This window comes from Siphateles boraxobius, unplaced genomic scaffold (assembly GCF_051911475.1).
Source record: "Siphateles boraxobius isolate OS27281-9 unplaced genomic scaffold, OSU_SipBor_1 66, whole genome shotgun sequence".
Lineage (NCBI taxonomy): Eukaryota > Metazoa > Chordata > Actinopteri > Cypriniformes > Leuciscidae > Siphateles > Siphateles boraxobius.
Window position 1 is genome coordinate 7195718 of NW_027509193.1, and position 23660 is coordinate 7219377.

Genomic DNA, 23660 nt, shown 5'->3' on the forward strand with positions numbered 1-23660 from the left:
AAGTATTACAAAGAAATTTTTTAACAAAATTGACACAAAATGATTGTCAAGGACATGCAGCATGTTTAAAAACACAGGTGTAGATGGGTTGTATCTGGCATTAACATGAGAGATAGTTATTTTTAGTTTCTCTCGGTGTGAATAGGCATTTTGTTTGTAATTCGAACTGCTTTTTCATTTCAGTCTTGCTGTGCTCAATCCTTAAGTGTTTTTATTGTACATTGTTGTAGATAGTATCGACATGTCAATAAAAAATGGTTAGAACTTATTATTTTTTTAAGTTTAGTCATTTTATAAAGCTCCTGCCTAAATATAATTTAAATATTTTAATAGATATTTTTAAATATATAATGTGTGAGAATGCAGGATATATAACATCTATTCAGAGACGGTTTCATTTTCAACCACAATGATTTTATATAGTGATTGCAAAGCTTTGTGCAAGTCACGTTTTTTCCTCATCTGTTCTTTACTTTCACTACACTACTTTCACTCTTTTTAAATATCACTTTGGGATATTTCATTTCTGTCAGTGCCTAGGATGGGTATTCTTTCAAAAGCCTACTCATCCTACTCTGTTTGCATGAGCAATTGAACCTTTACTTGTCTAACTTCAAAAATGAGTCACATTCTGCCCTTGAGGTGCAGAGACGAGCCTTTTCAGCTTCAGTAAACATCCGGACTGGCACGAGCTTATGGCCTTTTTTTCTGTAGGGGTTTTCTGCAAAGACAGAACAGTGAGAAAATTTTGAGTGTGGCTCAAAAGACAAAACCACATTATAGTTTAGTTTATGCTTGGTTAACATGTGGTGTGGGTGTGATTGAGCCAACTGGAAATCAGCTCGACTGGCTTCGAAAAACTTTTTCATTGCATTTGAGCAGCATTTTTGTATTTACATACACCTACATATCTATATTTTGTCACACTCTAGTTTTATTTTTCATGGGAAACGATGAAACATTTAGAAGGAAATTCAAATATATGTAGCGCAAGTCACATTTGTGTAAATATGTTTTGTCACTAAACAAAAGACAAATTGCAAACATTCAAGAAAACACTAAGCTTTTAATTAATGCACTTATAAAAGATTTTTTAAGGCTCATAATTTAGGATCAAGAAAAAAATACATTTAAACATACCAATGCATCATTTTACGTACACAGACAAGTTTTTACAGAAATACAATATTGCTTGAATGTCAGTGCTGTTTTTTATCACTGCAGAGTCAAACTGCTACACATAAATGTTGGCATTCCATACAATAACATACAAAACTCTGATAAAATATTTATAAAATATTCAATATTTATATAGCTTGTTCCACATAATGTATTGTTCCAATTACTGTATAGGAAAACATAGACAAGTATAGCACACTGGTTAAAGAGAGCTTTAACATAAAAACAGTACACTCAGAAAAAAAGGTTCAGTGGGCTTCAATATAGAACAATAGGGCTTCAATTTTAAAGAACCTTTTATGACAAAAAGGTTCTAAATAAGGAGAAAAAGATTGCATAATACTTTCATGTTTAAAGGGTTGTTTCACTTTTTCTACTAATAAAGTATGTTTGAGCTGTTAAATTCCTAAAATTTAATTGAAGTTAAAAATGATTTTAATTACAAAAGTAATTCAAATGATCCCATGATAAGACCTCCTAAAAGGTTCTACATATGAAGCGCCCGACAGAACCCTTTAAGGTTCTATTTAGAACCTTTTCTTCTAAGAGTGTATTTCCCCTAAAAATAAGATTGTAAGAGGAAACATCTTACAGATTAAAAATAGTCACATGCCTTGCAGTTTTTATTTGTGTGCATATGTATTCGTAAAGTTCCCGAGGACTAACATGCTCGTGTGTGGAGGCATCAACCCGTCATTTTGTTTGCGTCTTTTCACCACAAAGTCTCTGAACATTTCATCTGTTATTTGGAGGTGAAAATGACTCGTTACCCAAGCTCATTATTTCTGGAAACGCACATACGAGACTTGTATAACATCACAAGAGTTCTTTTCAAAGAATTTTTGCGCTTTTGTTCAGTTCAGTTGTGTAATTTGCTGTTTAAAATCCTATTTTTAACAAGAGACCGTAGCTCTTGTCTTGCAGAATGTCCATTTTAAGCATTGGTATTTGTCACAGTAAAAAAATTCCACTTATCTGATCTACCACGCTCTCAGACAGCCTCATGTTTTGCTTTAATGCATATAAGTCCCAAACGTGACATTCTTGTGTTCCATCTCTCATACTTCTCCTGCTTTCATTTCTAAGCACCTCAGACTTGTTCACTTGTCAGTTTTATAAATATTCAAACTGAACCAGGAGAAGTTGGACTGTGTCCGATGGAACTTTTGCATTCTTCTTCCTCAGCTCTTTAATATCCTGGGGTAGATGGCTTTAATAGTGGATGGTGTGATGTTCCCAGAGGAGACCGTCGTCTCCAGGCCCTCAAGTCTGTGTGACGGCACCTCTGCCTTACTGGTGCTACAGTCCAGGAAAGGCATGCCGAACTTCTTCACTTGTCCGTCTTTTGTTAGCAGACAGTAGCTGCAGACAAGTCTCAGAATGGCTCTACGCATGTCTTTACTAGTTAGGGTGTAAATGATGGGGTTTAGAAGCGAGTTGATCATAGCAATGCCCAGAAAGTAGTCCGCCTTAAACAACACCTCGCACCCTTGAGCAGGGCAGCAGAAGTCCAGCAGAAGGAGCACAAAGAGCGGCAGCCAACAGGCGATGAAGACGCCGAGAACGATGGTGACCGTCTTCAGCAGAGCCAGATACTTCTGGGACTTCTTCGCCATACCTTTGCGCTGAGGAGCGCAGCCTAAGTGCTGGGTGTTGGACTTCACTATGCGGAAGATGCGCACGTAGAGCACCACGATGGCCAGCAGCACCAGGGTAAACACGGTAATGCAGAAAAGGATGAAGCTCTTGGCGTAAAGAGGCAGGACGGTGGAGCATTCGTCCAGGTTTCCTATGCAATTCCAGCCCATGATGGGGAGAATGCCGAGGAGCACCGACAGGACCCAACTTGCACCAATCAAACCGAACATTCGGCCACGCTTGGCCCCTTGATACGGCTTCATCCGGACCATCGTGACATGCCGCTCGATAGCTATAGCCAGGAGACTGATGACAGACGCAGAAAGAGTGATAAACACACCGCCTTCTCTGAGAAACCACAGTACTGGAGTCATTTTGAGAGTGTTTGCCCCCGAAGTTATGATGTTCACCATGTAAGTGAAGCCTGCTAGCAAGTCAGACAGCGTCAAGTTGCCCAGCAAATAGTACATGGGCATGTGGAATTTTTTGTTCTTCCATATTGCCACCAGAACGATGGCATTTTCCACCACAATGAGAAGACAAATGATGAGAAACGCAATGGCCTCGGGTTTCAGTCCATCCCGGTATTTGTTCTCTTTCAGCTTTCCGGTGAAGTTGTAATGGGCCACGATGACGGCGTTGCTCTGATACTCCCGAAACCTTCGGAGCAGGTAACCTGGAGACGGGGTCATCGGCGGCAGAGTTGGAGCGACGGCAGCGCTAGCAGCGTATGAGGCTTCCATTTTTCCTACTTCTTTTGCTGTCCTTAAAAACTTTCCTTAAGGATCTCTGTTAAACATGTAGTCCCTCTTATTGCCATATTCCACCAAAGCACGTAAAACAACTCTCAGGAGGATTTAACATCGCAGTAATATATCCTGAAAGTGTGGCAGGCTTATTTGTGTTGAAATATTCACTTCTTTTACTTCGTGACCTTCAAATCACAGCTTTGCTATATCTTCCAAGGCCACCAGAGGGAACTGAAATAAAGCATTAGAAAATAATGTTAAATAATTATGACATTAGAATATAAATATTGTAAACACAGTTTAATAGTAAAAAACAAAAGAGTCGCAGGTAAAACAATGCAGATAAACCGAATATTTAGCATTTATCGTATTTCACATTTTTATGATAATTTCATGGCCAATACTTTATTTCAGTGTAGACAGTAGATACATTTTTATGTAAATGAATAAATAGGACTCTAGAATTATTTTAATAATAAAGTAAATTGCGTGTATATCACGGGAATGTGTGGTGGGAGTAAAAATCCTGTTTTTAACAGTAGGCCTACTTTAACGAAATAAATAAAAAACGAGCTGCTATAGCTGCCAAACTTTTACCATAAAGCTAATACAGTGGCAATGTTGCAAGTATTGTCTGCATACATTTCTATTGTATTGTTGCAAGTACAGACTTTATGTCAGTAAATATTTTTTTAATGTTAATATAGCCTACTAACCTTTTTTAAATGCAATTTTTTATATTTAATATTTTTTATTGTAAAATGTTACCCTACTAATAATATAAATTTTTTACAGATATAAAAACATAAATTTAATATTGTACTGTAGAATTTTGTAGAGTTAAATACACATTTCTAAAACATTTTCTCCATATTTTCTGTGCAAGTTAATCTTTCATAGTAGTCTATGTGGCATTGAGACCTAGTTAACGAATTAACAGGTTTACCGTAGCATTTTTCCACCGTTCAAATTATTAACATTTTTACAGCGCAGAAGCCATAGGACAATCAAACGACCGCAAAAATGCAGTGCGTAATAATCGCAACACTATTCCCCGTATTGACCTCGTTTAAGCAATCGTAGGCTACACAGAAGCTTTATTATAAATAGCATACAGCTGCAGTTTTATAAACTGGCTAAACTTTAAACAACACTTTGTGAATGCACTCAAAGTCCGCATCCATGCAAAACCATGCACGCGAGTTGACATTAAACTCAGTTCTCCTAAACTGACTTTAAACGTCTCGCTAATCTATATTCACATGTAACCTCGCGTATTCGTGTAAATAAACGTACCTTTTATTTTCGTAGCTGTGTGTAAGTGACAAATCCTCTGCTCCACTAACTCTCCCGCATGCCCTGCGCACATCTGACAAGGCTGATGTGGGAGCTGAAGTTTGGATCAAGAAGACTTGTCTTGCAGTGGGCTGGTCTTGGCATTCAGCTCTTTTCTTCTTCTGTCTGCTGGGCTGCTGATGCAGCACTTATTGGGTAATGAATTGCTCTGCTAACTTGCAGGTACGTTGACATTATAAAATGGGTCACTGTCGTGACGTTTTTTTCTATATCTTTAGAAAATATACAATTCAGCAAATGTGAATAATTTCCTTTTTGTGAATTAGAAGCATTTATTTATACTTTTGTTGGGCTTAATAATCAATGTTATGTGGAAAGAAATATTGAAAATAATGATTTAAGCATTTAGTACTTTTTACTTGGTGATGATTATATATTTTATATATGTATAGTCCTACATAAGCACACATCTAAATGTTTAGTTTGTTTAGATTGCAAATGTGATTTAATACAATGAAGGAGAATAAATAAATTAAATAATTATTTTATTTAATAAATAGAAAGGCAAAATATTATGTTATCTGAACCACATTAAGTTGATTTCTCAAAAGTCGTGGTAAATCACGCATATAATTGTTTACAATATATATATATATATAGAGAGAGAGGGAGGTCTACACGTTGTTCAAGATTGCAGTCCTAAAATTTGTTTTATTAAAAAAGTTTTTTATGTATGTGTGTGATCTGGGGTCAGCATCCTTACTTGTTACTGACCTATGGTTGCTGCTAATAGAAAGTTAAAATGAATAATTCTTGCTTTGGTTTAATTTAAGAACTACTGAATTCTCAGAGTTTGTAATGCAGGATGCTGTATTGTCCTCGACAGTATTCCCTTCCGTCACTCTGACGTGCAAACAGTTACACAAACAAGTTGAATGACTAAATAAATAACCTTAGTCATTATAATTGTGAGGCACATGATAAAACATGAGCGGTCTTGCAATTGCATAGGAATTACATAAGGCAGCGGAGAGTGTGAGTAAGTCAGAAGCCGGATCCTGCTTTCTTAAACAGGAAACTTTGTCATTGTACCTCGAAGGGAGAGGGATTTCCTTGAGAACCACCTATGAGGTCATACTGGGCCGTGCCGAACAAAGCACTCAAGAGGAACACTGTGTCCCCTCTGTGCAAACTATGGAATAGGACAGCCACTCGTTTTCCAAACAGAATAACTTGAAGTATTTATTGTGCAACTATGCCTTTACACAGATGATGAAAACACATGGAAGATGGATTCTTTGTTTTACGACATGAAATAGGAAAAAGTACCAAGCATTGCATTCTTTAATTTTTCCTGGCAGAAGTTAAGCATGTGGGAGAAGTCTGTCTTGTTCACCTGTTCACAGGGCAGCAGGGGCACATATTTTCAGTGCTCTGCACATTCTGGTGTTTTCCAGTGGGTGGCCGGAGTGCCAGAAGTGAACATAGACTTGCTTTATCAGTCTTTTTTTTTTGTTGCTTCTTGCCCTCAGGGTCCGCTAATGGCATTATCAGAAGGACTCAACCTCCTTATGAGAAGCTCCAGCCAGCAGACAGACTCATCGCTCCTGCTGTGTCTGGATATCTTGGGCTCAGCATGTTACCTACATTTACACACAAAGGCCTGATAATCATGCACTCTCCTCTGGTGCTCCCCACTGAGACTGTTGGCTCACCCTGATTCTTGGCTCCTGTTTCAGACACTTGAATGTCTGGTGCTCCTGTGATACAGATGTGATTGTGAAGGTTCCCCGTTTAAGAAGTAGGTGACAATTCCAGATGGAAGTTTATATGCATTTCCCCTGTTGAGGGAACCATAACTCATGCATAACTCAGAAAGCATTTACTTCAAGTAAAAACTAAAAACAATATATTTTTTTAGGTTTTAGTTTTTATTATAATAAAGTAAAAACACCCTCTTTTAAAACTAATAATAAAAAAAAAAATTAAAATGAAATAAAAAAATAATAAAAAAATTCCCTCGTGAATGCTTTGTTAGATTCCGCTGGTGAAACTGCAATGCTATAGTTAAACTACATATATAATCTTGATTGTTTGTTGTGCTTTCTTTTGTCTTTATTCATCACTCATGCATTGTCATGGACTTCATTGGGCCATTCAGTTCTTTACTATTGTGTTGACTCTCTTATTCAATTGACTGAAATTTCATCAGTTAAGTGTTCAAATCATCAGTTAAGTGTTAAAAAGCTTGAAATCACAAGTTTGAGCCCACATGATCCAAATGAACTTACAAAGATGTTGCCAAATCAATCAATTTGAACTTCATTCTCTCTGGCAAAATCGCATTAGCTGAATACACAAACTTTAAACAGCTCAGCCTTCTCTTTCAATTCATTTTATTGTTGTTATTTGTGGTTGAGAGTGATGGAAAGAAACTCCCTTAATTTAATGCTGCTATGGTGGTGTCTGGTGTGGGAAAAAGGCATTCAATTTCAGTAATTAAACTCGCTGTGTTGTCGCACAGAGAGACTCATTGGCCCACTAAAAAATTATTGAACTTCTGTCAAACCAACAAACTTTTAGATGACCATTAAATAAATGCATTATTCCAGCTGTGCAGGCCGAATTTGACCTGGATGTTTTTCCAACTTATGATGCATTTATGTTTTTGATGTGCCCTACCAACCAATTCAGAAGAACAAGACGGTAATCTCATCTGTGTATAATCAAAGCTTATCATAGTTTCAATAAAATAGGTGAAGTTTTGCCTTAGGTTTCCTTCTGGAGAGAGTTCAGTTCAAGCGCTATATTCGTGTCTTCTTGTCCTCGGCTTGGTGGAAAGGCTGGACCTATGAGGTCATGAGACTTCCTGTGTCCTATGAGGGGGTGGGTTTGACCCTGCCCAACTGTCTAAAGCCTAAGATACCAGAAATTACAACAGATCTGATCTATTATGTTCTTGCAAGTAAGCATAACTTGTTATTTTAAAGCAATAAATATGTGGATGAAACATTTGAATGTCTAGATTGAATTAGAAAAGTTCCAAACGGAACGGAAGAGGTCAAAATAGGTCAAGATAAGTTTCTTTATTTAAAAAATCGTTTCAGTGGTGTTGCAGGGGAACAGCGATTGACACTGGCACGTTATTATTTAAAAATCGTGGATTATTTTCTCTTCCGTTGCTTGTTGACTTTCGCTCTTTTGGGACTCATTTTGAGGCCACGTTGTCTGTCTCCAAAGCGACTCAACCATGTTGTATTCAGTAAACAGCCCTTGGCCAGAATGCTGGTTAAACACAGTGAGCCTATCACAGCCACAACAAACTTTGAACGATGGGTCCTTTGTTATTCGAATTTGCCCCCTATCGTGACACTCATCTGTCGTCTGGTGATGGGGGGATTTTGTTTGACACACAGTATTTGCAGCTTTTTGGAGTATAGCTAGAATTGCTTTGAGATTTCTTGAGAAGTTTGCAATCGAGAGAACGACGTCTTGTATTGACAGATCTCAAGCTGTAAAATTTAGATTACAGTTGAATGCATCCGAATGTGCAGTTTTCATTGCCAAATTGGAATTTCTATTGATGCAAAACAGAGGGAGACTAAAGAGAGCGTTTTGTGGCAATGGATGCTGTTGTGGTCAGCAGGGATTTCTGGTACAAATAAACACAGGAAGAAACGGCCATTTGGGAACATTTTGATTATACTCAAAGCCAACATGTATACTATAGACTTTATATAGTGCAACAAATCTCATCATTTCCTGCATGAACTTATTGACCAATTCTTCCCACTTGAGATTTGAAGTGAAACAACATAAACCTCCTGTTGTTAGTTACTGACTTTCATTGCGTTTCATTCAAGTTTTAAACATACAGTCTTGGACACAACAATGATAGGAAAAAAAATCCTGTCATCATTTGCACATTCCCTTGTTAGTATTCACTGTTACTCTCTAAAATGGACTATGTATGCATTACAAAAACAGCACAGATTCCAATGGCACACCATTGGTTCTCACATTTCTCAAGACCAAACGTAATTTTGGAGTTTTCACTTTAATTATATGGAAAATAGTGCAAGTAAATGACGACAGGATTTTTATTTTTGGGTGAACTATTCCTTCAACACCTTCCCCCATTCTTTCGCTTTCCCCTCTTTTCTGCCTTGTTCTCTATCTAACACATTCTCTGATAAGCCCCGGAAGTCACTAAAGATAATGCGTCATTCCTTTTCCATAAATATACAATTGCCACCTCATTGATAAAATGGTTTCCCATTCTCCAGTATTTCTTCACCACATTGTCATTTGGGATTTACATGCTTGTTGACTTCAACTAAGACAGTAATGCAGTGGTCTATGACGCTGTGCAGTCCAGTAACCCCACAGCTCCACACATCTGAGGGTAGATATGAAGGGCTGTTTTTTTGAATTTAGGCATTAGTCTGGGATTCAGTCCTATGAACAAAAGATGGAGGGAAATTTCGCTTTCCCACATTCAAAGCGGGGGATTAAAGAAGTGGGATGGTTGTGACTCATGAGAAAGCTCTCTTTAAGAAGCCTATAAACCCCTCTGAAAAATCATGCCTGCCCTTGAAGTTGCAGTTTATGAAATTATGGTGTTTCTCTAGCTGTATTAAGTCTACATATGTTCCAGTTTGATGCTGTTTGGAAAAAAAGTAACATTTTGTCTGGGTTATGGTTCGAATAGGCCTTTGTTACCCACACAAACTTTTTCTTAGGGTCTGTTAATCTTGACATTTAGACATTGTATGTTAAAATAATAAAAATTTTGTTGTGATTGAAATATGCATCTTTAATTATATTGTCATATGAAAAACCAGCCAGGGGTGTCCTTTAACCTTTAACCCGCGGAAAAATATCAACCCGTGGCTGCGGCAACAAATTAAAGTTAGTACAATAGTAGCCCAACTTGGCAACACTGGTTGATGGTTCATTTCGAATCAGTCAAAACTGAAAAATGACTCTCGTTTCAAACAGGGAGTCAGTTTTCAACAGTAATGGCTTTGAACGATTCACTAAGTGAGTCTGATTCAAAGCGTTAAATCTTGAGCAAGTAAGCATGCAAATGCATAAGACCGGAAACGCAAGCTCATGCGAAAACTTTTGCATTTCAATGCATTCCAAAGTACAAGTTTAGTGAAATCTGACTTGCGAATTCGCTTCACGACCAGTAGAACATTGGCTAGAAGACTTGGCTAAATTAAAAGAATGCATATTTTTGCAGTCAATCGAGTAGATTGGATATTTTTACATTTTGAATGAATTACTATTTGTTTTATGTTGAATTCATGTTTATAAAAAAACGCTGCAAAGCATGAAGTCATATCATTCACGACTGTTGCAGTGTCCGAAGAAATTTTGCATGCTCAAATTCTAGTGTGACCGTGACTTTAGCCCAATGTATACTTCGGTTTTTACGCGCACTCGAGGGTCCACCAGCAGAGTACGCATGTATTGTACGTGCACCAACACATTTTTGTAACCATCGCACATGCGCACTGAATTTGTTTTGCACTAATCAGTTGACCAGAAGGTGGCAACACTGGTCCGAGCCGTTGTGTCACAGTAGAATTCGAAACTAAAGAGACGGAAAAACAACAACAACTACAACAACAAAATACTGGTGTGGTGAGACGCATTGACAAGCACTTGTGTGAGGGGGTTATGAGATAGCCGCAAATTTAGTTTAAAAGAATACGAAGACATTTTTTCAGTCATAACTTCTGGAGTAAAACAGCGCAGACACTGGACAAAGATGAAACTTTCTAGAGCACATGTGTGGAGTATACTTTGAAAGGCTATGAAAAAAACATAGTATACTTTAGGATGGCAGCTAGATTCTACTAGATTTTAAATTTGTGTCGGATATTTTATTTTCTTGTCACGTTTGTGACACTTGTCGTGGTCTGTAGTCCTTCTATTCTCTGAATTTCTCTTTATGCTTATGGAATAAAAGAAGACTCAAACCATGAGAAAAAATCCATTCTGCAATTTTTTTTTGATATTAATGCCATCCACCCCCACAGAAGTGCTTGAAAGTTCACGTTCACACATGGTCCTTCTCGCTTTTTGAGTAATTTCCTCATAATCAGATCCAGACGCCAAATTATTTGGCACTTGAGGCTGTTTCAGCTCCAATGACCAAGAATATCTCTAAAAAAAATAGTTAATTCTAGAAGACAACTAGTGGGGTCTGATGTAGTAGAGAGATCAGATATAAACATTCTTGAGAGGACACACTGTGGTCTAGAGTTTATTTGCTCAGAGAAACGAGAAATGAATCACAACAAAGATCCAAAAAGACGTAGAAAACTTTCACAGCTTTAAGCACTGTGAATATAATTTCACACATTAGGGGCCATAGATGGAGTTGAAATACTATGTTTAGACTATTCTCATCCAAATTTCCTGTTTTGTTTTAAAAAGATGGCAGCTCAAAGATAAAAACCTCTTCAAAGTGGTTATAAAGATTCTTGAGTGGAGCAGAAATGGGGTGGTTGGTGAGTTGTGGTTGGTTCAGAACACTCAGTGGTAACTGACTGCATGAATCAGTCAATATTAACAACTATAAACTTTACATCCATTATCTAACATAATCACATCACTAGAAACTAACAATGTCCAGAGGCTAGGAATGCTAAGTGGTTAAAGAATGGACTGGTGCAGATCCTCAATTTAATCGCAATTTAATCGTGTAGATGGTTATTAAAGAGGCATTTCACTCCAGTCAAGGGTAGTATTACAAGATGAGCTTTAAGCAATTACACAGTCTTTTTATTTACTCTGAACCCCTTTTAAAGTATTTAAAGGCGGTTTGTATGGTTCAATCAAGTTACATTTATTGGACTTCATGAAAGAAAGGTTGCAGACTGTGGCTTGATATTCCTAAACATAAACGCAGATTAAAAACACTTCTTTCCAATGCATGCTGATGGATCTTAAAGTAGGCTATAACATTTTTGAGATAAGCCTTAATAATATTTTCAAAACTAAGCAGTCAAATCCCCCAGTAATGCAAAAGTAGACTTTTCTTGAATAACAGTTGCTGTTCCAAATGAAAGTTTGGGAGGTCCATGTTCAAGTATTCCCGCCTTAAACAGCTGCTTACCTCACCCTCCATTACCCAGTTCTACATTTAATTTTGGGTGGAATTAAAGATTTATACATAGCCTGTGTCCTGCTGATCTGTACGTACGTCTGTACGTGTAAGAAACCTCATGATCGCCCCATGCGGACTATGGACCAGGGCTCTATCCGGTCACAACAGCACTGCAGCCAAACAAGAAGTGAATTTCTCTTCCTTTGGTAGCATTGTTATTGGCTGACTCAAGTGTGCCTCTGGAAATCATTAAAGCTTGTAGTCTGAGTGAACTGTTCATTAACAAAGAAAAAAATAACTCGGCTTGTTTACTATTTTGGCAAATCTCTGCGGCAAGGATAATGTGTGGAATTTTGTAAAATACACAAAAGGTGTAGGCCTCCTCTCTCTAAACTCCTTTTCGGGACTTCTTTGGCTTTAAAACTGGAATATTGCCCTACACTAGTCAGATCCAGCTTGGCTTTCTAAATCTCAAAAAGCTCTTTCATATGTTAAAAAGTGATGCACAGGCCACTCACAATGCACACTTTTTACGACAAGCCCAAATCTTAATTTGTGCTAAATCCAGAGATTATGCTGATTGGAGGGATTTATGGTGGTGACATTGCTTAACTTAAGAATTAGTGTTTATCCTTTGAAAACTTTAAATGTGGTCTCCCAGCAAACAAAAACATAGCTAACATTATGCCATTATGTTATGAACATCAAAAGTGCCAGTTTTTAAATGTTTTAAAAACGTTTTTTCTTGGTTGCATTAACGTTAAGGAAGCATTCTATTTTATCATTTTGCAGACAATATGGGATTGTTACTTTTGAATGTTCTCTGAACATTTTGAAACAAGCAGTAACATTTAAAAAAAGTTAGAGCTAAAACGTTTCAGAGAAAAACGCTTACAAAACAATGTCTAAATAACGTTTTTGGGCTAACGTTTTGAGAACATTATTAAAGATAACTTTGAACAACAGCTCCATGACCTTTACTGGAAGAACATTTGTTTATAAACTATAAGAGAACCTTGCCAGAACGTTAGCTAAACTGATGAGAATGTTCCCTGTTAGCTTGGCTATAGCCGGTGTGGGCTAACACATGCTAGTAGCTTAGCATACTTTGCCAAATAAAAAATAATATATAGCCTGAAAAATACTGACCAAATTTAATTACATGCTAAATTAGCATGCTCGATTCATAACATATACGTTACTTACAGTTTCATTGTAACCAATAAAGACGAAAAGAATATATAAAGATATTATTTCATAGTTCATTAGGAGCAGATGTGCTTTTCTGTGACTGCTGTGGGAGTGTTTACATTATAGGAAATATACTCAGCTGGCAGACAGGACTGGAATGCTGAAGACATTCACATTATGTCTTTATGTCAAACATGCTTTAAGATGGAATATAAACAAATTTCATTAGCTGAAAGGCTAACATTTCCTTTGAATAAATTCAAGTAGTAGAACAACAGACCGGGGCTAGTTGTCACACAGGCAAATTGGGCTGTATCTCTTTAATTTTAAGGTTTTGAGTCAAAAATCCAATTACACAAATGTATGTTTTTTAGAAGTTGTTTGATTATGTAATTTTGTAAATGTCAGCTTGGGGTGAGTTGTCCCACATTCCTAAATCATAGTATTGATAGTTTGTTAGCTTTTATATTCTAGCTATTTCATTCATTGTTTTGTGCTGAAAATTGTGCTGAAAAAATAAAATAAATAAAAGCCAATAAAATGCTACTAAATTTCCTGGACGGTTTTGTAGCCAAGATTTTGAGTTATGCTTACTGAAATTTAGTTTAAACACAGGACAGTTCCCATCAAAATGTCTCTGAATGTTGTCTTGGTGTTAAACTTCCTCTGGCCACATGCCATGTTTATCATTTCTTTAAAAAAATGTTCAGTGGTTTCCAAGCTGATCTAGACTCTCTAAATAGATTACCTATTTTTCCTATGATCCACATCACTCAAACCCACTATATCTTCATATCGGTGGTTCTCAACTGGTGGGTCACATGTCTGTTCTCATGGGACGCAGACAGCAGGGTAAAACCTTTTTTTGTTTTTTTTAAACAATTTAACTATAAGCATGCATATTTTACATTAATATAAACAGGCTTTAAAACAGAGGAGAAAATAATAATAATCCAGATCTTTTGTTGTTGATGTCGAATGTCATGCATCCAGTCAAACTCTAGAGTATGTTTATGTAAACTGATCTGTCAAACACAAGCAGGTCACATGACGTCGATCTTCATCGTAATGTTTGACCAAAGACCAAAACCAGTTAGATCTAGATCATCCTTACTCTCAAATTGTTCTTCACAGCTAACAACTATGACAAAGATAAACCTTCAATAAGCAATAATAGTAATGGACACATTGACACTAAAAATACTAGTTAGTCCATTCTGTGCAATACAGTATATGCCTTTCCATAGTATGTAAGCAAATGTAAATTTTCCTTTCCCAAAATGTATTTGTCCTTGGGGATTTAAATGGCAGTCAGACATGTTTAAAGTGAGCAGACAGAAGTGGCCCTGTACAATTTCCTGAGGAAACAGAGAGAAATGGGGATACTGAGTTTGGTGTTTTTCATTTTTGTGGACTGGGATCTGTTGACCGAATCTGTCACTTTCCGAAAAAAATGGCACTATTTACCTGAAAGTGAACTTTCACCTTATGGTGTCTTTTCTAGCTTGTTTGTCAGATGTAAGTTTGTCTGTTGTCCTACTTTTTAATAAGATATAAGTTTCGCTGTGAATTTTGGCCATTTTTTTAGATGGCGCCTCATTATAAAAATTAGAAACAATAAGATCTTTCTTCTCTCGTCTCGGGTGTGATGAAGTGAAATTGCGCAGGCAACTTCCATTAGGTTAGTAGCCAATTGATGTACCAATTAATAGTTTGTATACGATTATTTGTTGCAGTGACCAATGAGCTCCAAGTGGAAACACAATTCTCAGGTGTAACAGGTGAAATTAGATGTGAAATGTATCACATATGTGAAATTTAAGTTCTATGAGAGTGTAATTCTAACCTTTAGTTCATCGTGAGTAACTGACAAACCATATTGTCCATGACCCAACATATATGGTGTGATCTAAACATGCAGTTCATCCTCATTTCGTTAAAGACCATACATTTTGCAAAAGCTAGGCTACACCAATTTTTGCCTATGATGATTGTTTAGATTTGCACTGTGTTCCTCTTCATATTTTGGTAAACCATATGCTTAGGCCGCTAGGTGATCAAGAACTTTTATTACTCTCATGGTTTTTTTTGTTGTTGTTTTTTTTTATAATGACCAACTAACCGAACATTATTCTGCTTATATAGTCCAGATAAATTAATAAATGGACATGATTTGATTTTACATTATTGCATTTTGTTAAGAACAAGACCACATACTGATTAGAGAGACACAAAACAAGCATGGCTATATATGTAATCAATGAAAATATTAAATGTAAAAATATCGACTAGTGATTGACCAGTCAAATTTTAGTATGAACAGATTTAGATTGATTAAACAGAATTATTTAAATAGACTGCATTATGAGCTATATAGCAAGTATCCCCGAGAGTACAACATCCACCACCACCACCATTTAGATTTTCTGAGAAATAATGACAGAAATAAATGCAACTTCTGCAAAGGCAACACAAGTGCTATAGGTGTCACAGTGCATTAGCTTTAGATGCTAAATGCGCTTGTGTTCCACTAAATGCAACCTGTTACTGAGCACAGTTCTCACATTTGTGTTTGTGACCCTATGCTGCGAGTACTTGAACCTTTTGTTTTTTAAACTGTGGTTTTCAGGGTGGAGTAGCTGTGACTTTCAGCACCCTTACTGTGGCTAACTATTTTAGGTGCTAGGAAAGTTACGATTCTCAGGGACTTTGACAATGTTATCTATACCAACACTGGCATGATAGGAAAAGCAAAAGCATTGTTTTGCGTTTTAATATAATATAAAATGATACCACTAAGATGTAGAAAACTACTCCTTAATACTGGACAGTATTAAAAAATGTGCTTATCAGCATTTGGGAAACAGGGGGTCAGATGCTATCAGTCTCTGAGCTGATAGCGCTAACAGTGAGGATCTCCATACACCACTGTTATCGAGTCTGTTATCAAGAACATCCTGTTATTTCTCAGATTTTTTGTATTTCCTTTTTTATCTGTGTCTTATTGTGTTTTGACCTCTTGTTTAGACTCCTGCGCATACAAGGCTATTTCCTCAAGACTTATTAGATGCTGTACCATGGTTCCTTGGGATTTCTAGTGAAAGCAGTCAGTTTTGCATGGATATTGTATAATTGGGGTGTTTGCTAAGACCAAAAGATTTTAGGCATAGCAAACTTGCTGGAAATCAAGTATTACACTAGAGCAACATCCTAACAACAACCCAAAACACTATATCAACTGTACAGCAACAGACTAAAAATCACTCAGAACATATTAGTAGCTGCATAGCAACACCCTAACAACCACCCAAAACACTATATCATACAGCAGCAGACTAAAAAAACCCTCAGAGCACCTTAGCAGTTGCATAGCAACACCCTAACAATCACCCAAAACACTATTTCAAATGCACAGCAACAAACTATCACTTAGAGCAACTTAGCAGCTGCATAGCAACACCCTAACAACCACCCAAAACACTATATCAACTGCAGAACGACACGCCAGAAATCACTTAGAAACCTTTGCAGCTGCATAGTAACACCCTAACAACCACCCAAAACACTTTATCAACTGCACAGCAACACGCTAGAAATCACTTAGAAACCTTAGCAGCTGCATAGCAACACCCTAACAACCACCCAAAACATTATATCAACTGGATTATAACATGCTACAAATCACTTAGAACACATTAGAAGCTGCATAGCAACACCCTAACAACCACCCAAAACACTATATCAACTGCATAACAACATGCTAAAAATCACTGAGAGAACCCCATAGTAACCACTTAAAAACCTATATTAATTGGAAAGAAATACACTAGAAATAATTTAACACTCTAGCATCATGATGTTGGCAAATTTTCTTCAGTTCATGTAAAATGTTCCTCACATTTTGGCATCATTCATGGTGTTTTTCAAAAATCTGAAGCATGCAACTAGATTTTATTAAGATAAGGTAACCACAAACCAACTTTTTCTCACAGTACTGAGATAAAATCTCAAATGAAAAAGATTTGTGTATGGTTGAATCAGCTTTGGAAACAGTCATGAATACGCCCATATTAAGTGTAGGCAATCTCTGAGTATAATAGAACAAAATGCGTTCTATGTTTCACATCCCCATTTGTCACATCGCTTGAAGTGCGTGTAAATGCGCACGCTCTTTAATGTGTCCACACGTAGAGTTATTTATAAAAACAAAATGCATTGTGAACTGCAGATGTGTTGGAGAAAGGCGTCAACGCTTTCACTATACATACTAAACACTAAATGTCGAAATTAGTGAGAACCACACATCGGTTCATTTCCTCTCAGCGTTATTCTGACATTAACCTCTACGTAGCCAGTAATTTAGTAGACCCCAGGATCCACCAGAGATTAATCTCTGTCTTTAATGGGGCAATTTCCTAAACCTCTCCACCCTTTCCATCCTTCTCACCGCTCTTTTGTTCTCCTCCCTTTTCTCGGCCTCTTGCTCTCTCCTCCTTTTTCTTGGCCTTGCGTCTGTTCTGTTGGTTTTGGGGGTTGGAGAATGAGGCCTGTCATTACATGATGTCAAACGGTCTCTAAGAAACCAATCCCTGCTGTGTCCTTTAAATTTGAGACGACTCTGAAACATATGGAAGCCTGGATGAGTGACAGGAAGCTCTTTTGAAAATAACTATAGAAATATTGCTTTGATGTCTGTGTCGCTTTTGTATCGCAGGAAACATTTGCTTACCAATGAGACTTATTCCATTACACACACAAAAAAAAACAGACGCTCCACATCACATACATTCCTGTACTTGCTTTGTTTGTTTCCAGAGCCACAATCTGAAGGAGATCTTGACTGGCTCAAGAAGGGAGACTGTTTCTACTGTGCCATTTCTTTTTCAAATGTTTTACTACAGATTTTAGTCTTAACATGTTATTGGAAAGTTATCATCAGCATTGCAATGTTTTCCCCCTTTATGAAGCTCTTTTCCATACAATGACAGATTTTAGTGACCAAGAAATGGCGCCGTAAAAGTGGTCCATGTACTATATTCCAAGTCTTCTAAAGTCCCAAGACAGTTTTTTCTTTTTTTGTAAAGTAAGAATACACTTTAATGCTGAATGCCGTAATTTCTCCAATAATAGCGCCACCAAATTGAAGTGCAAAAATAATGTCCGTTTTCAAACAGGTTTCCTCAAACACTCCCATCGTCTGCCATTAGATGTTCTGATTTTTCAGTGAGCAATTTCTAAAATATTTTGTAGCAATCAGACAACAGTTTGTTTATTTTCAGTTGTCTCTGCATGTTAAGAAGGTAAATGTCATTTTAAAATATTTTAACTTTGAAAACAATACACAACTATCAATTCTTATTCACATTTCTACATTTGTGCATGTAAGAACTAATTTTAATTGTAGTTAAATATCAAATCATGTCTTATTTGAATCTGTTAGGGAATTATTTATCATAAAAAGTTCATAAATGACATGAAATTTTGGTCTGTTCATTCGCTGTTATAAAGACATACAATACTTTTGATGCGTTTTTTTTTTTACCTTGACTGCAAATATCCTCATTCGCTTTCATTGTATGGAAAACATTTAACGTCTCGCTTCAAAGCTTTTCTTTTTGCTTTCAATGCTAACTTCCTCACCCTTTTGTTTAGTAGAAGTAATGTTGTAAATAGCCTGAACTTTCAAAGGTTTCCACAGACCCTAAGATACTCTTATCTAAATTGCTCCTTATCCTCAATTGACATAGCAAGAATCCAGAATGCATTGTGCTGTAGAAAAGATGAGTTTGCAGACTGATAAAATTCTTGTTTTGGATATGAGCTGTGTGACCGTATGCCACAGGATACTGGGGGGTCACATGGATTGTTCTTGACTTGGGTTAACTTCCTTTGATCCGAAGTGAAAGGCAGTTGTTGTGTCTCTGATCAGGTATTGCAGCTGTTTGAATTCAACCTGGCTTGCAGTGAGTTTTTTTTAAACAAACAATCAAAAACAGCCAACAATCATTACATGTTACATAATTTAGAGGAAGCAAATATAGATGTATAGTGTAACTAACAATGTAATGAAAGATCCTACAGTCTGAATGAAACATCTTAATGTTGTTAATCCAGGTATTGTCTGAAGGGATAATAATGTAGGTCATATAATTATGTTGCTTTATGCTCTAAAATCTTGTCTGGACAGCTCTCCTGTCAGCAATCGTGGACACGGCTATCATTAATGATCTCAGGCATGTCACAACATAGAGAGATATCCATAGCTGGTTTTTCAATGTCTCAACAATCTTAACCAAACCCTTCCACCGGATCTTATCATGTCTTGTAATCAAAAACTCATATCCTCAAATGGTCCCCACACATACAGATGAGATATATATAGATGTTTTCTGATGGTATAAGGAGGGTTTCATGCCCCCAAGTTGTTTTTTATATCAGTCCTGGCTCCACCCCAAGGCAAAATAAAACATGACTGAATCTGTTTGCAAATAATTAAAGAATTTTCAGTTTAAAGTGAACTAGGTGTGATTTGATATCCAATCAACAATGAAAAATAAATTCTTTCCTTATACACAGAAGCTACAAACTTACTGTACCACCATACAGTAAGTTAGTAGTATATAAATATAGTGTGTGTATATATATATAAATGAGCCCGATCTCATGAAAGTGCGTATCGTATCTATACAATGAATGTTATTTCTCGTGGCATTTATATCCCAAAAAGAGTTTTTGCGTGCATATGCTACGCAGTTTTCGCGTGCATATGATACGCACTTTATGGCGTGTAATACGGACGCACTACCCACCCTAATCCTACCCAAGAGGTTTTTAGTGCGTAGCATACACACGCTAAAACCATTTTTGGCATATAATATGCAGGAGAAATAACATCCGTGGTATAGATACGCACTTTCATGAGATTGTGTTGATATATATATATATGTATATACGCGCACATATGCACACATACAATAATATATAATCATCATTTTATGTAATTCTAAAATTCTATTATATACAATATTATTTTAAATTTCTATAAAATTATATTTAATTTTATATATGTGTGTGAGTGGTGTTACGGTGAGTAGTAGACTCTTCTGGGTATAAGGAAATAATTTATTTTTCATAGGTTTCTCTATAGTTTTGTGAACCCTGCATCCTGAGTAATTCAAATCATGAAGGGCCGGGGTAAAAAAAGAAACATACTATTCTGCATTTTACACAAATGTACAATCTCATCCAATCTGTGGGAAGCAGCTGTGGTTGAATGCGAGTAGTGGCGAGGTCATAAGGTCAGAGGTGGTGGTGTTAAGGGGTGAGCGCAGTTCCAGCGCGCTCAAGTGCGTGCGGAGCGTCAGGATCTGACACAGCTGCTTTGCTGGAAATGAGCAGAGCACACTTGAGTTTCCCCGTCACGTCCTGCCATTTTGACATCACAGACCTTGTGCATCTTTAACCACTGTTTATATTTTTAAAAACACTGTAACTGACTAAAAATAAAGTTTTCCAAAAGGGGGTTTCACAGAAATTCCAGAATTGAACCATTTTGGGGTCCAGAAAGAAACTTTCAGTGATCAATTCTTATCAGAACAAGGGAAACTTAAGAGCTGTGTTTCACATAGTGACCGTATTACATGATCTAGTTTATGGAGGTCAATAAGCAGTGGTGAAGAGGCAGCACACACAACTAAAGGGTATTATAATTACACAACAGAAACAGGCACGAGTCCATGAGAAAGATTTTGGTGTGTGTGAATCACACACTTGAGATTTCTGACAGTCTTGAGTAAAGAAGGTGCTGCCACCCTCAGACCACAGGTTTTTTATTTTGGTTATCACTCAGTTTTACACTTTTGCCAATATTTTTTTCCCCTGTGTTTTTGTTTATTCTGTTTCTGTCCATTTACACTAGCATGTTTGGGGTTGGTAAGTCTCTTATGCTCATCAAGGCTGCATTTATTTGATCAAAAATACAGTAAAAACTCCAATTTTAAATAACTGTTTTCTATTGTAATATATTTTAAAATGTAATTTATTCCTGTGATCAAAGCTGAATTTTCAGTGTCATTACTCCAGTCTTCAGTCTTGATGATTTGATGCTCAATAAACATTTTTTTTCTGGAATCTTTGATGAATAGAAAGTTTAAAAGAAAAGCATTTATTTAAAACGTTTTGTATAACATTATAAATGCCTTTACTGTCACCTTTGGTCAATTTAATACATCCTTGCTGAATGAATGTATTAATTTTTGAATGGTAATGTACAACTGCTCTTGACTTAATATGTCTTAACACAGATTCAAAAAGAGAGTTTTTATGACGTAAACCTAATGGCACTATAACACTAATCTTACTAAAGAGACAGTGAAGAAACATACTTTTAATATAATAAAAGAAAATGTGATAGACTTATCAATATCTAAGTTGAAAACTTTATTATTTTTCATGATGTGCAGTTACAGTAACCACTATAAATAAGAACAGAATTTCCGGGCCAGTAAAACTGAAAGTGGAAACAGTGTGGAGATTAATTAAAATGCACTTGTCAGTTTCATCCATGCTATTATCAGAATTGTGTGTGGTTGCTATGCCCTTGCTTCTGAGTGTTTTTTAGCTTGTTGCTATGTGGTTGCTATGGCATTCTGGGTGGTCTCTTGGTGTTAAGTCAAAAGTTTTTGAGGCCTTATGGTTGTAATCAATTCTGAACTCAAACTTTTTAAATGATTTAAACTCTTTAAAAGAAATTTAGAGTAGCATTTGAAGAACTGTGACATACTAACTCTTGTCTTTTGTTTTCTCTTTAGTGTGAATGTGAAAGTTTTCGCCTACCTCTGCAGTGTCCTTTTTAAAGCCTTGGATTGGCCCTTTGACCCCCAAGCACCAGTTTGATTATAAACCGGACACATTTTAACGGCACTGTTGCGGTCAGCTGTTGGCTTCTGGGATTGCTCTGTGCAGAGCTGAAGGGAAGCAGCAGGATTTAACCAAGTGTGGTCAAGAGGAATGTGAGTGTAGTGCCTGCATGGGGCCCCGCTCAGGAATGCTGACCACTAAGAAGGACACTTATAGAATAAATGTGGGGAAAAAGAAATTATCTTAAGGGAAAAATCTTATTCTAACACCTCTTTATGCAGAAATTGACAGTTAACACAATGTTAATGTTACAAAAGGCATCCATTTTCAAACAAATGTTCTATTCATCAAAAAATCCTGAAAAAGATCTATCACTCCTTACACAAAAATATTAAGCAGTACAACCATTTTCAACATTGATAATAATCAGAAGACTGAATCACTGAAGACTGGAGTAATGATCACAGGAAATAAATTATTGTGTGTGTGTGTGTGTGTGTGTGTGTGTGTGTGTGTGTGTGTGTGTGTGTGTGTGTGTGTGTGTGTGTGTGTGTGTGTGTGTGTGTGTGTGTGTGTGTGTGTGTGTGTGTGTGTGTGTGTGTGTGTGTGTGTGTGGTGTGTGTGTGTGAGAGCACTATGGCTATGGGTCCAACATCTTTTGACCACTTCACTAATAATTTCTTATCAACCTATTGACAACCTATACCATTTTCATTATGTAACATGTTTGCAAGTTAAAGACTATAGACCTTATTCAAAGCAGCGCCATCTTTGATTTTTAACGGGAATGAAAGCGAGGCTGTGAGGGATAGTCATGCATCTCTTCAGTGGGTTGAACAGTTATTTAATGTGTTTTTGGATTGTTCTGCTGATGAATCACTGCACAAATATCTTTCCAAGAAATGTCAGTAGACCAAAAAAAAAACAGACAATATGAGCTGTGGAAAATTATAAGTGATCTGGAGCTTTATACAGCTTTTTACAGTGGATGCCATTGAAAACACGGTATGTCTTTCCCTCACTGCCTCAGTTACATACCTGTCATGGCGCTACTCTGAATAAGGTCTATATTCAATGAGAAAAGAAATGTACGACGGTGCTTAATTGTATTAACCTAAATTCGTTGGATCACTGAAAAGTGTGTGTTTTTCCCCAGAATTGTGCCAGACTGTGAGTTTGCTAAAACAATGCTAAATAGCTATGTGGCTATTAATTAACATGCTTTTGTTTATTTTTTTGTCCCGATTAATGAGAAACGGTATCTAGCTTAACAGCTCCATTTGTGTTTTTTTATGCATGAGAGAAAGTCATAAAGGTTTGGAGCGACATGAGAGTGAGTAAATGACAAAACTTTTAATTAACTTTTTGTGTGAACTATTAAATTCTTGTTATGCAGGTTCAGGAATTTTCTCAGATTTCTGAAAACCAACATGTCCAAAGACTAAACAACTCAAATTCACAGAATTCAAATTCTGTGTATCTTCTATCATTTCAGTAACTAGACCACCATCATCGTGCACTACAGCAGACTTTACCACGGGCCAACCCTGGAGCAAAGGCTCACCGGTATTTAAAATATTTTTGCAGCTCCTTGAGCTATATGGCCCTGAACCTCAGACTTTCAA

The 23660-nt window shown here is 36.7% G+C and overlaps 1 protein-coding gene and 2 long non-coding RNA genes across 3 annotated transcripts; 1 reads left to right on the top strand and 2 right to left on the bottom strand.

The window, feature by feature from the left end:
* Positions 1–1046: 1046 nt before the first annotated feature.
* s1pr5a (sphingosine-1-phosphate receptor 5a) lies at positions 1047–5067 on the bottom strand. Its single transcript, XM_077211900.1, has 2 exons — positions 4863–5067; positions 1047–3797 (listed from the first exon to the last, which is right to left on the bottom strand). Exon 2 carries the CDS (start codon positions 3558–3560, stop codon positions 2361–2363), a length of 1200 nt encoding a protein of 399 aa, XP_077068015.1. The 5' UTR covers positions 3561–3797; positions 4863–5067; the 3' UTR covers positions 1047–2360.
* LOC143721480 (uncharacterized) lies at positions 5035–22442 on the top strand. The gene is made up of 3 exons (XR_013196741.1): positions 5035–5084; positions 6395–6663; positions 21987–22442. It is a non-coding gene; the product is annotated as an uncharacterized LOC143721480 (long non-coding RNA).
* On the bottom strand, positions 6092–6694 carry LOC143721481 (uncharacterized). The gene is made up of 2 exons (XR_013196742.1): positions 6578–6694; positions 6092–6505 (listed from the first exon to the last, which is right to left on the bottom strand). It is a non-coding gene; the product is annotated as an uncharacterized LOC143721481 (long non-coding RNA).
* Positions 22443–23660: the final 1218 nt, after the last annotated feature.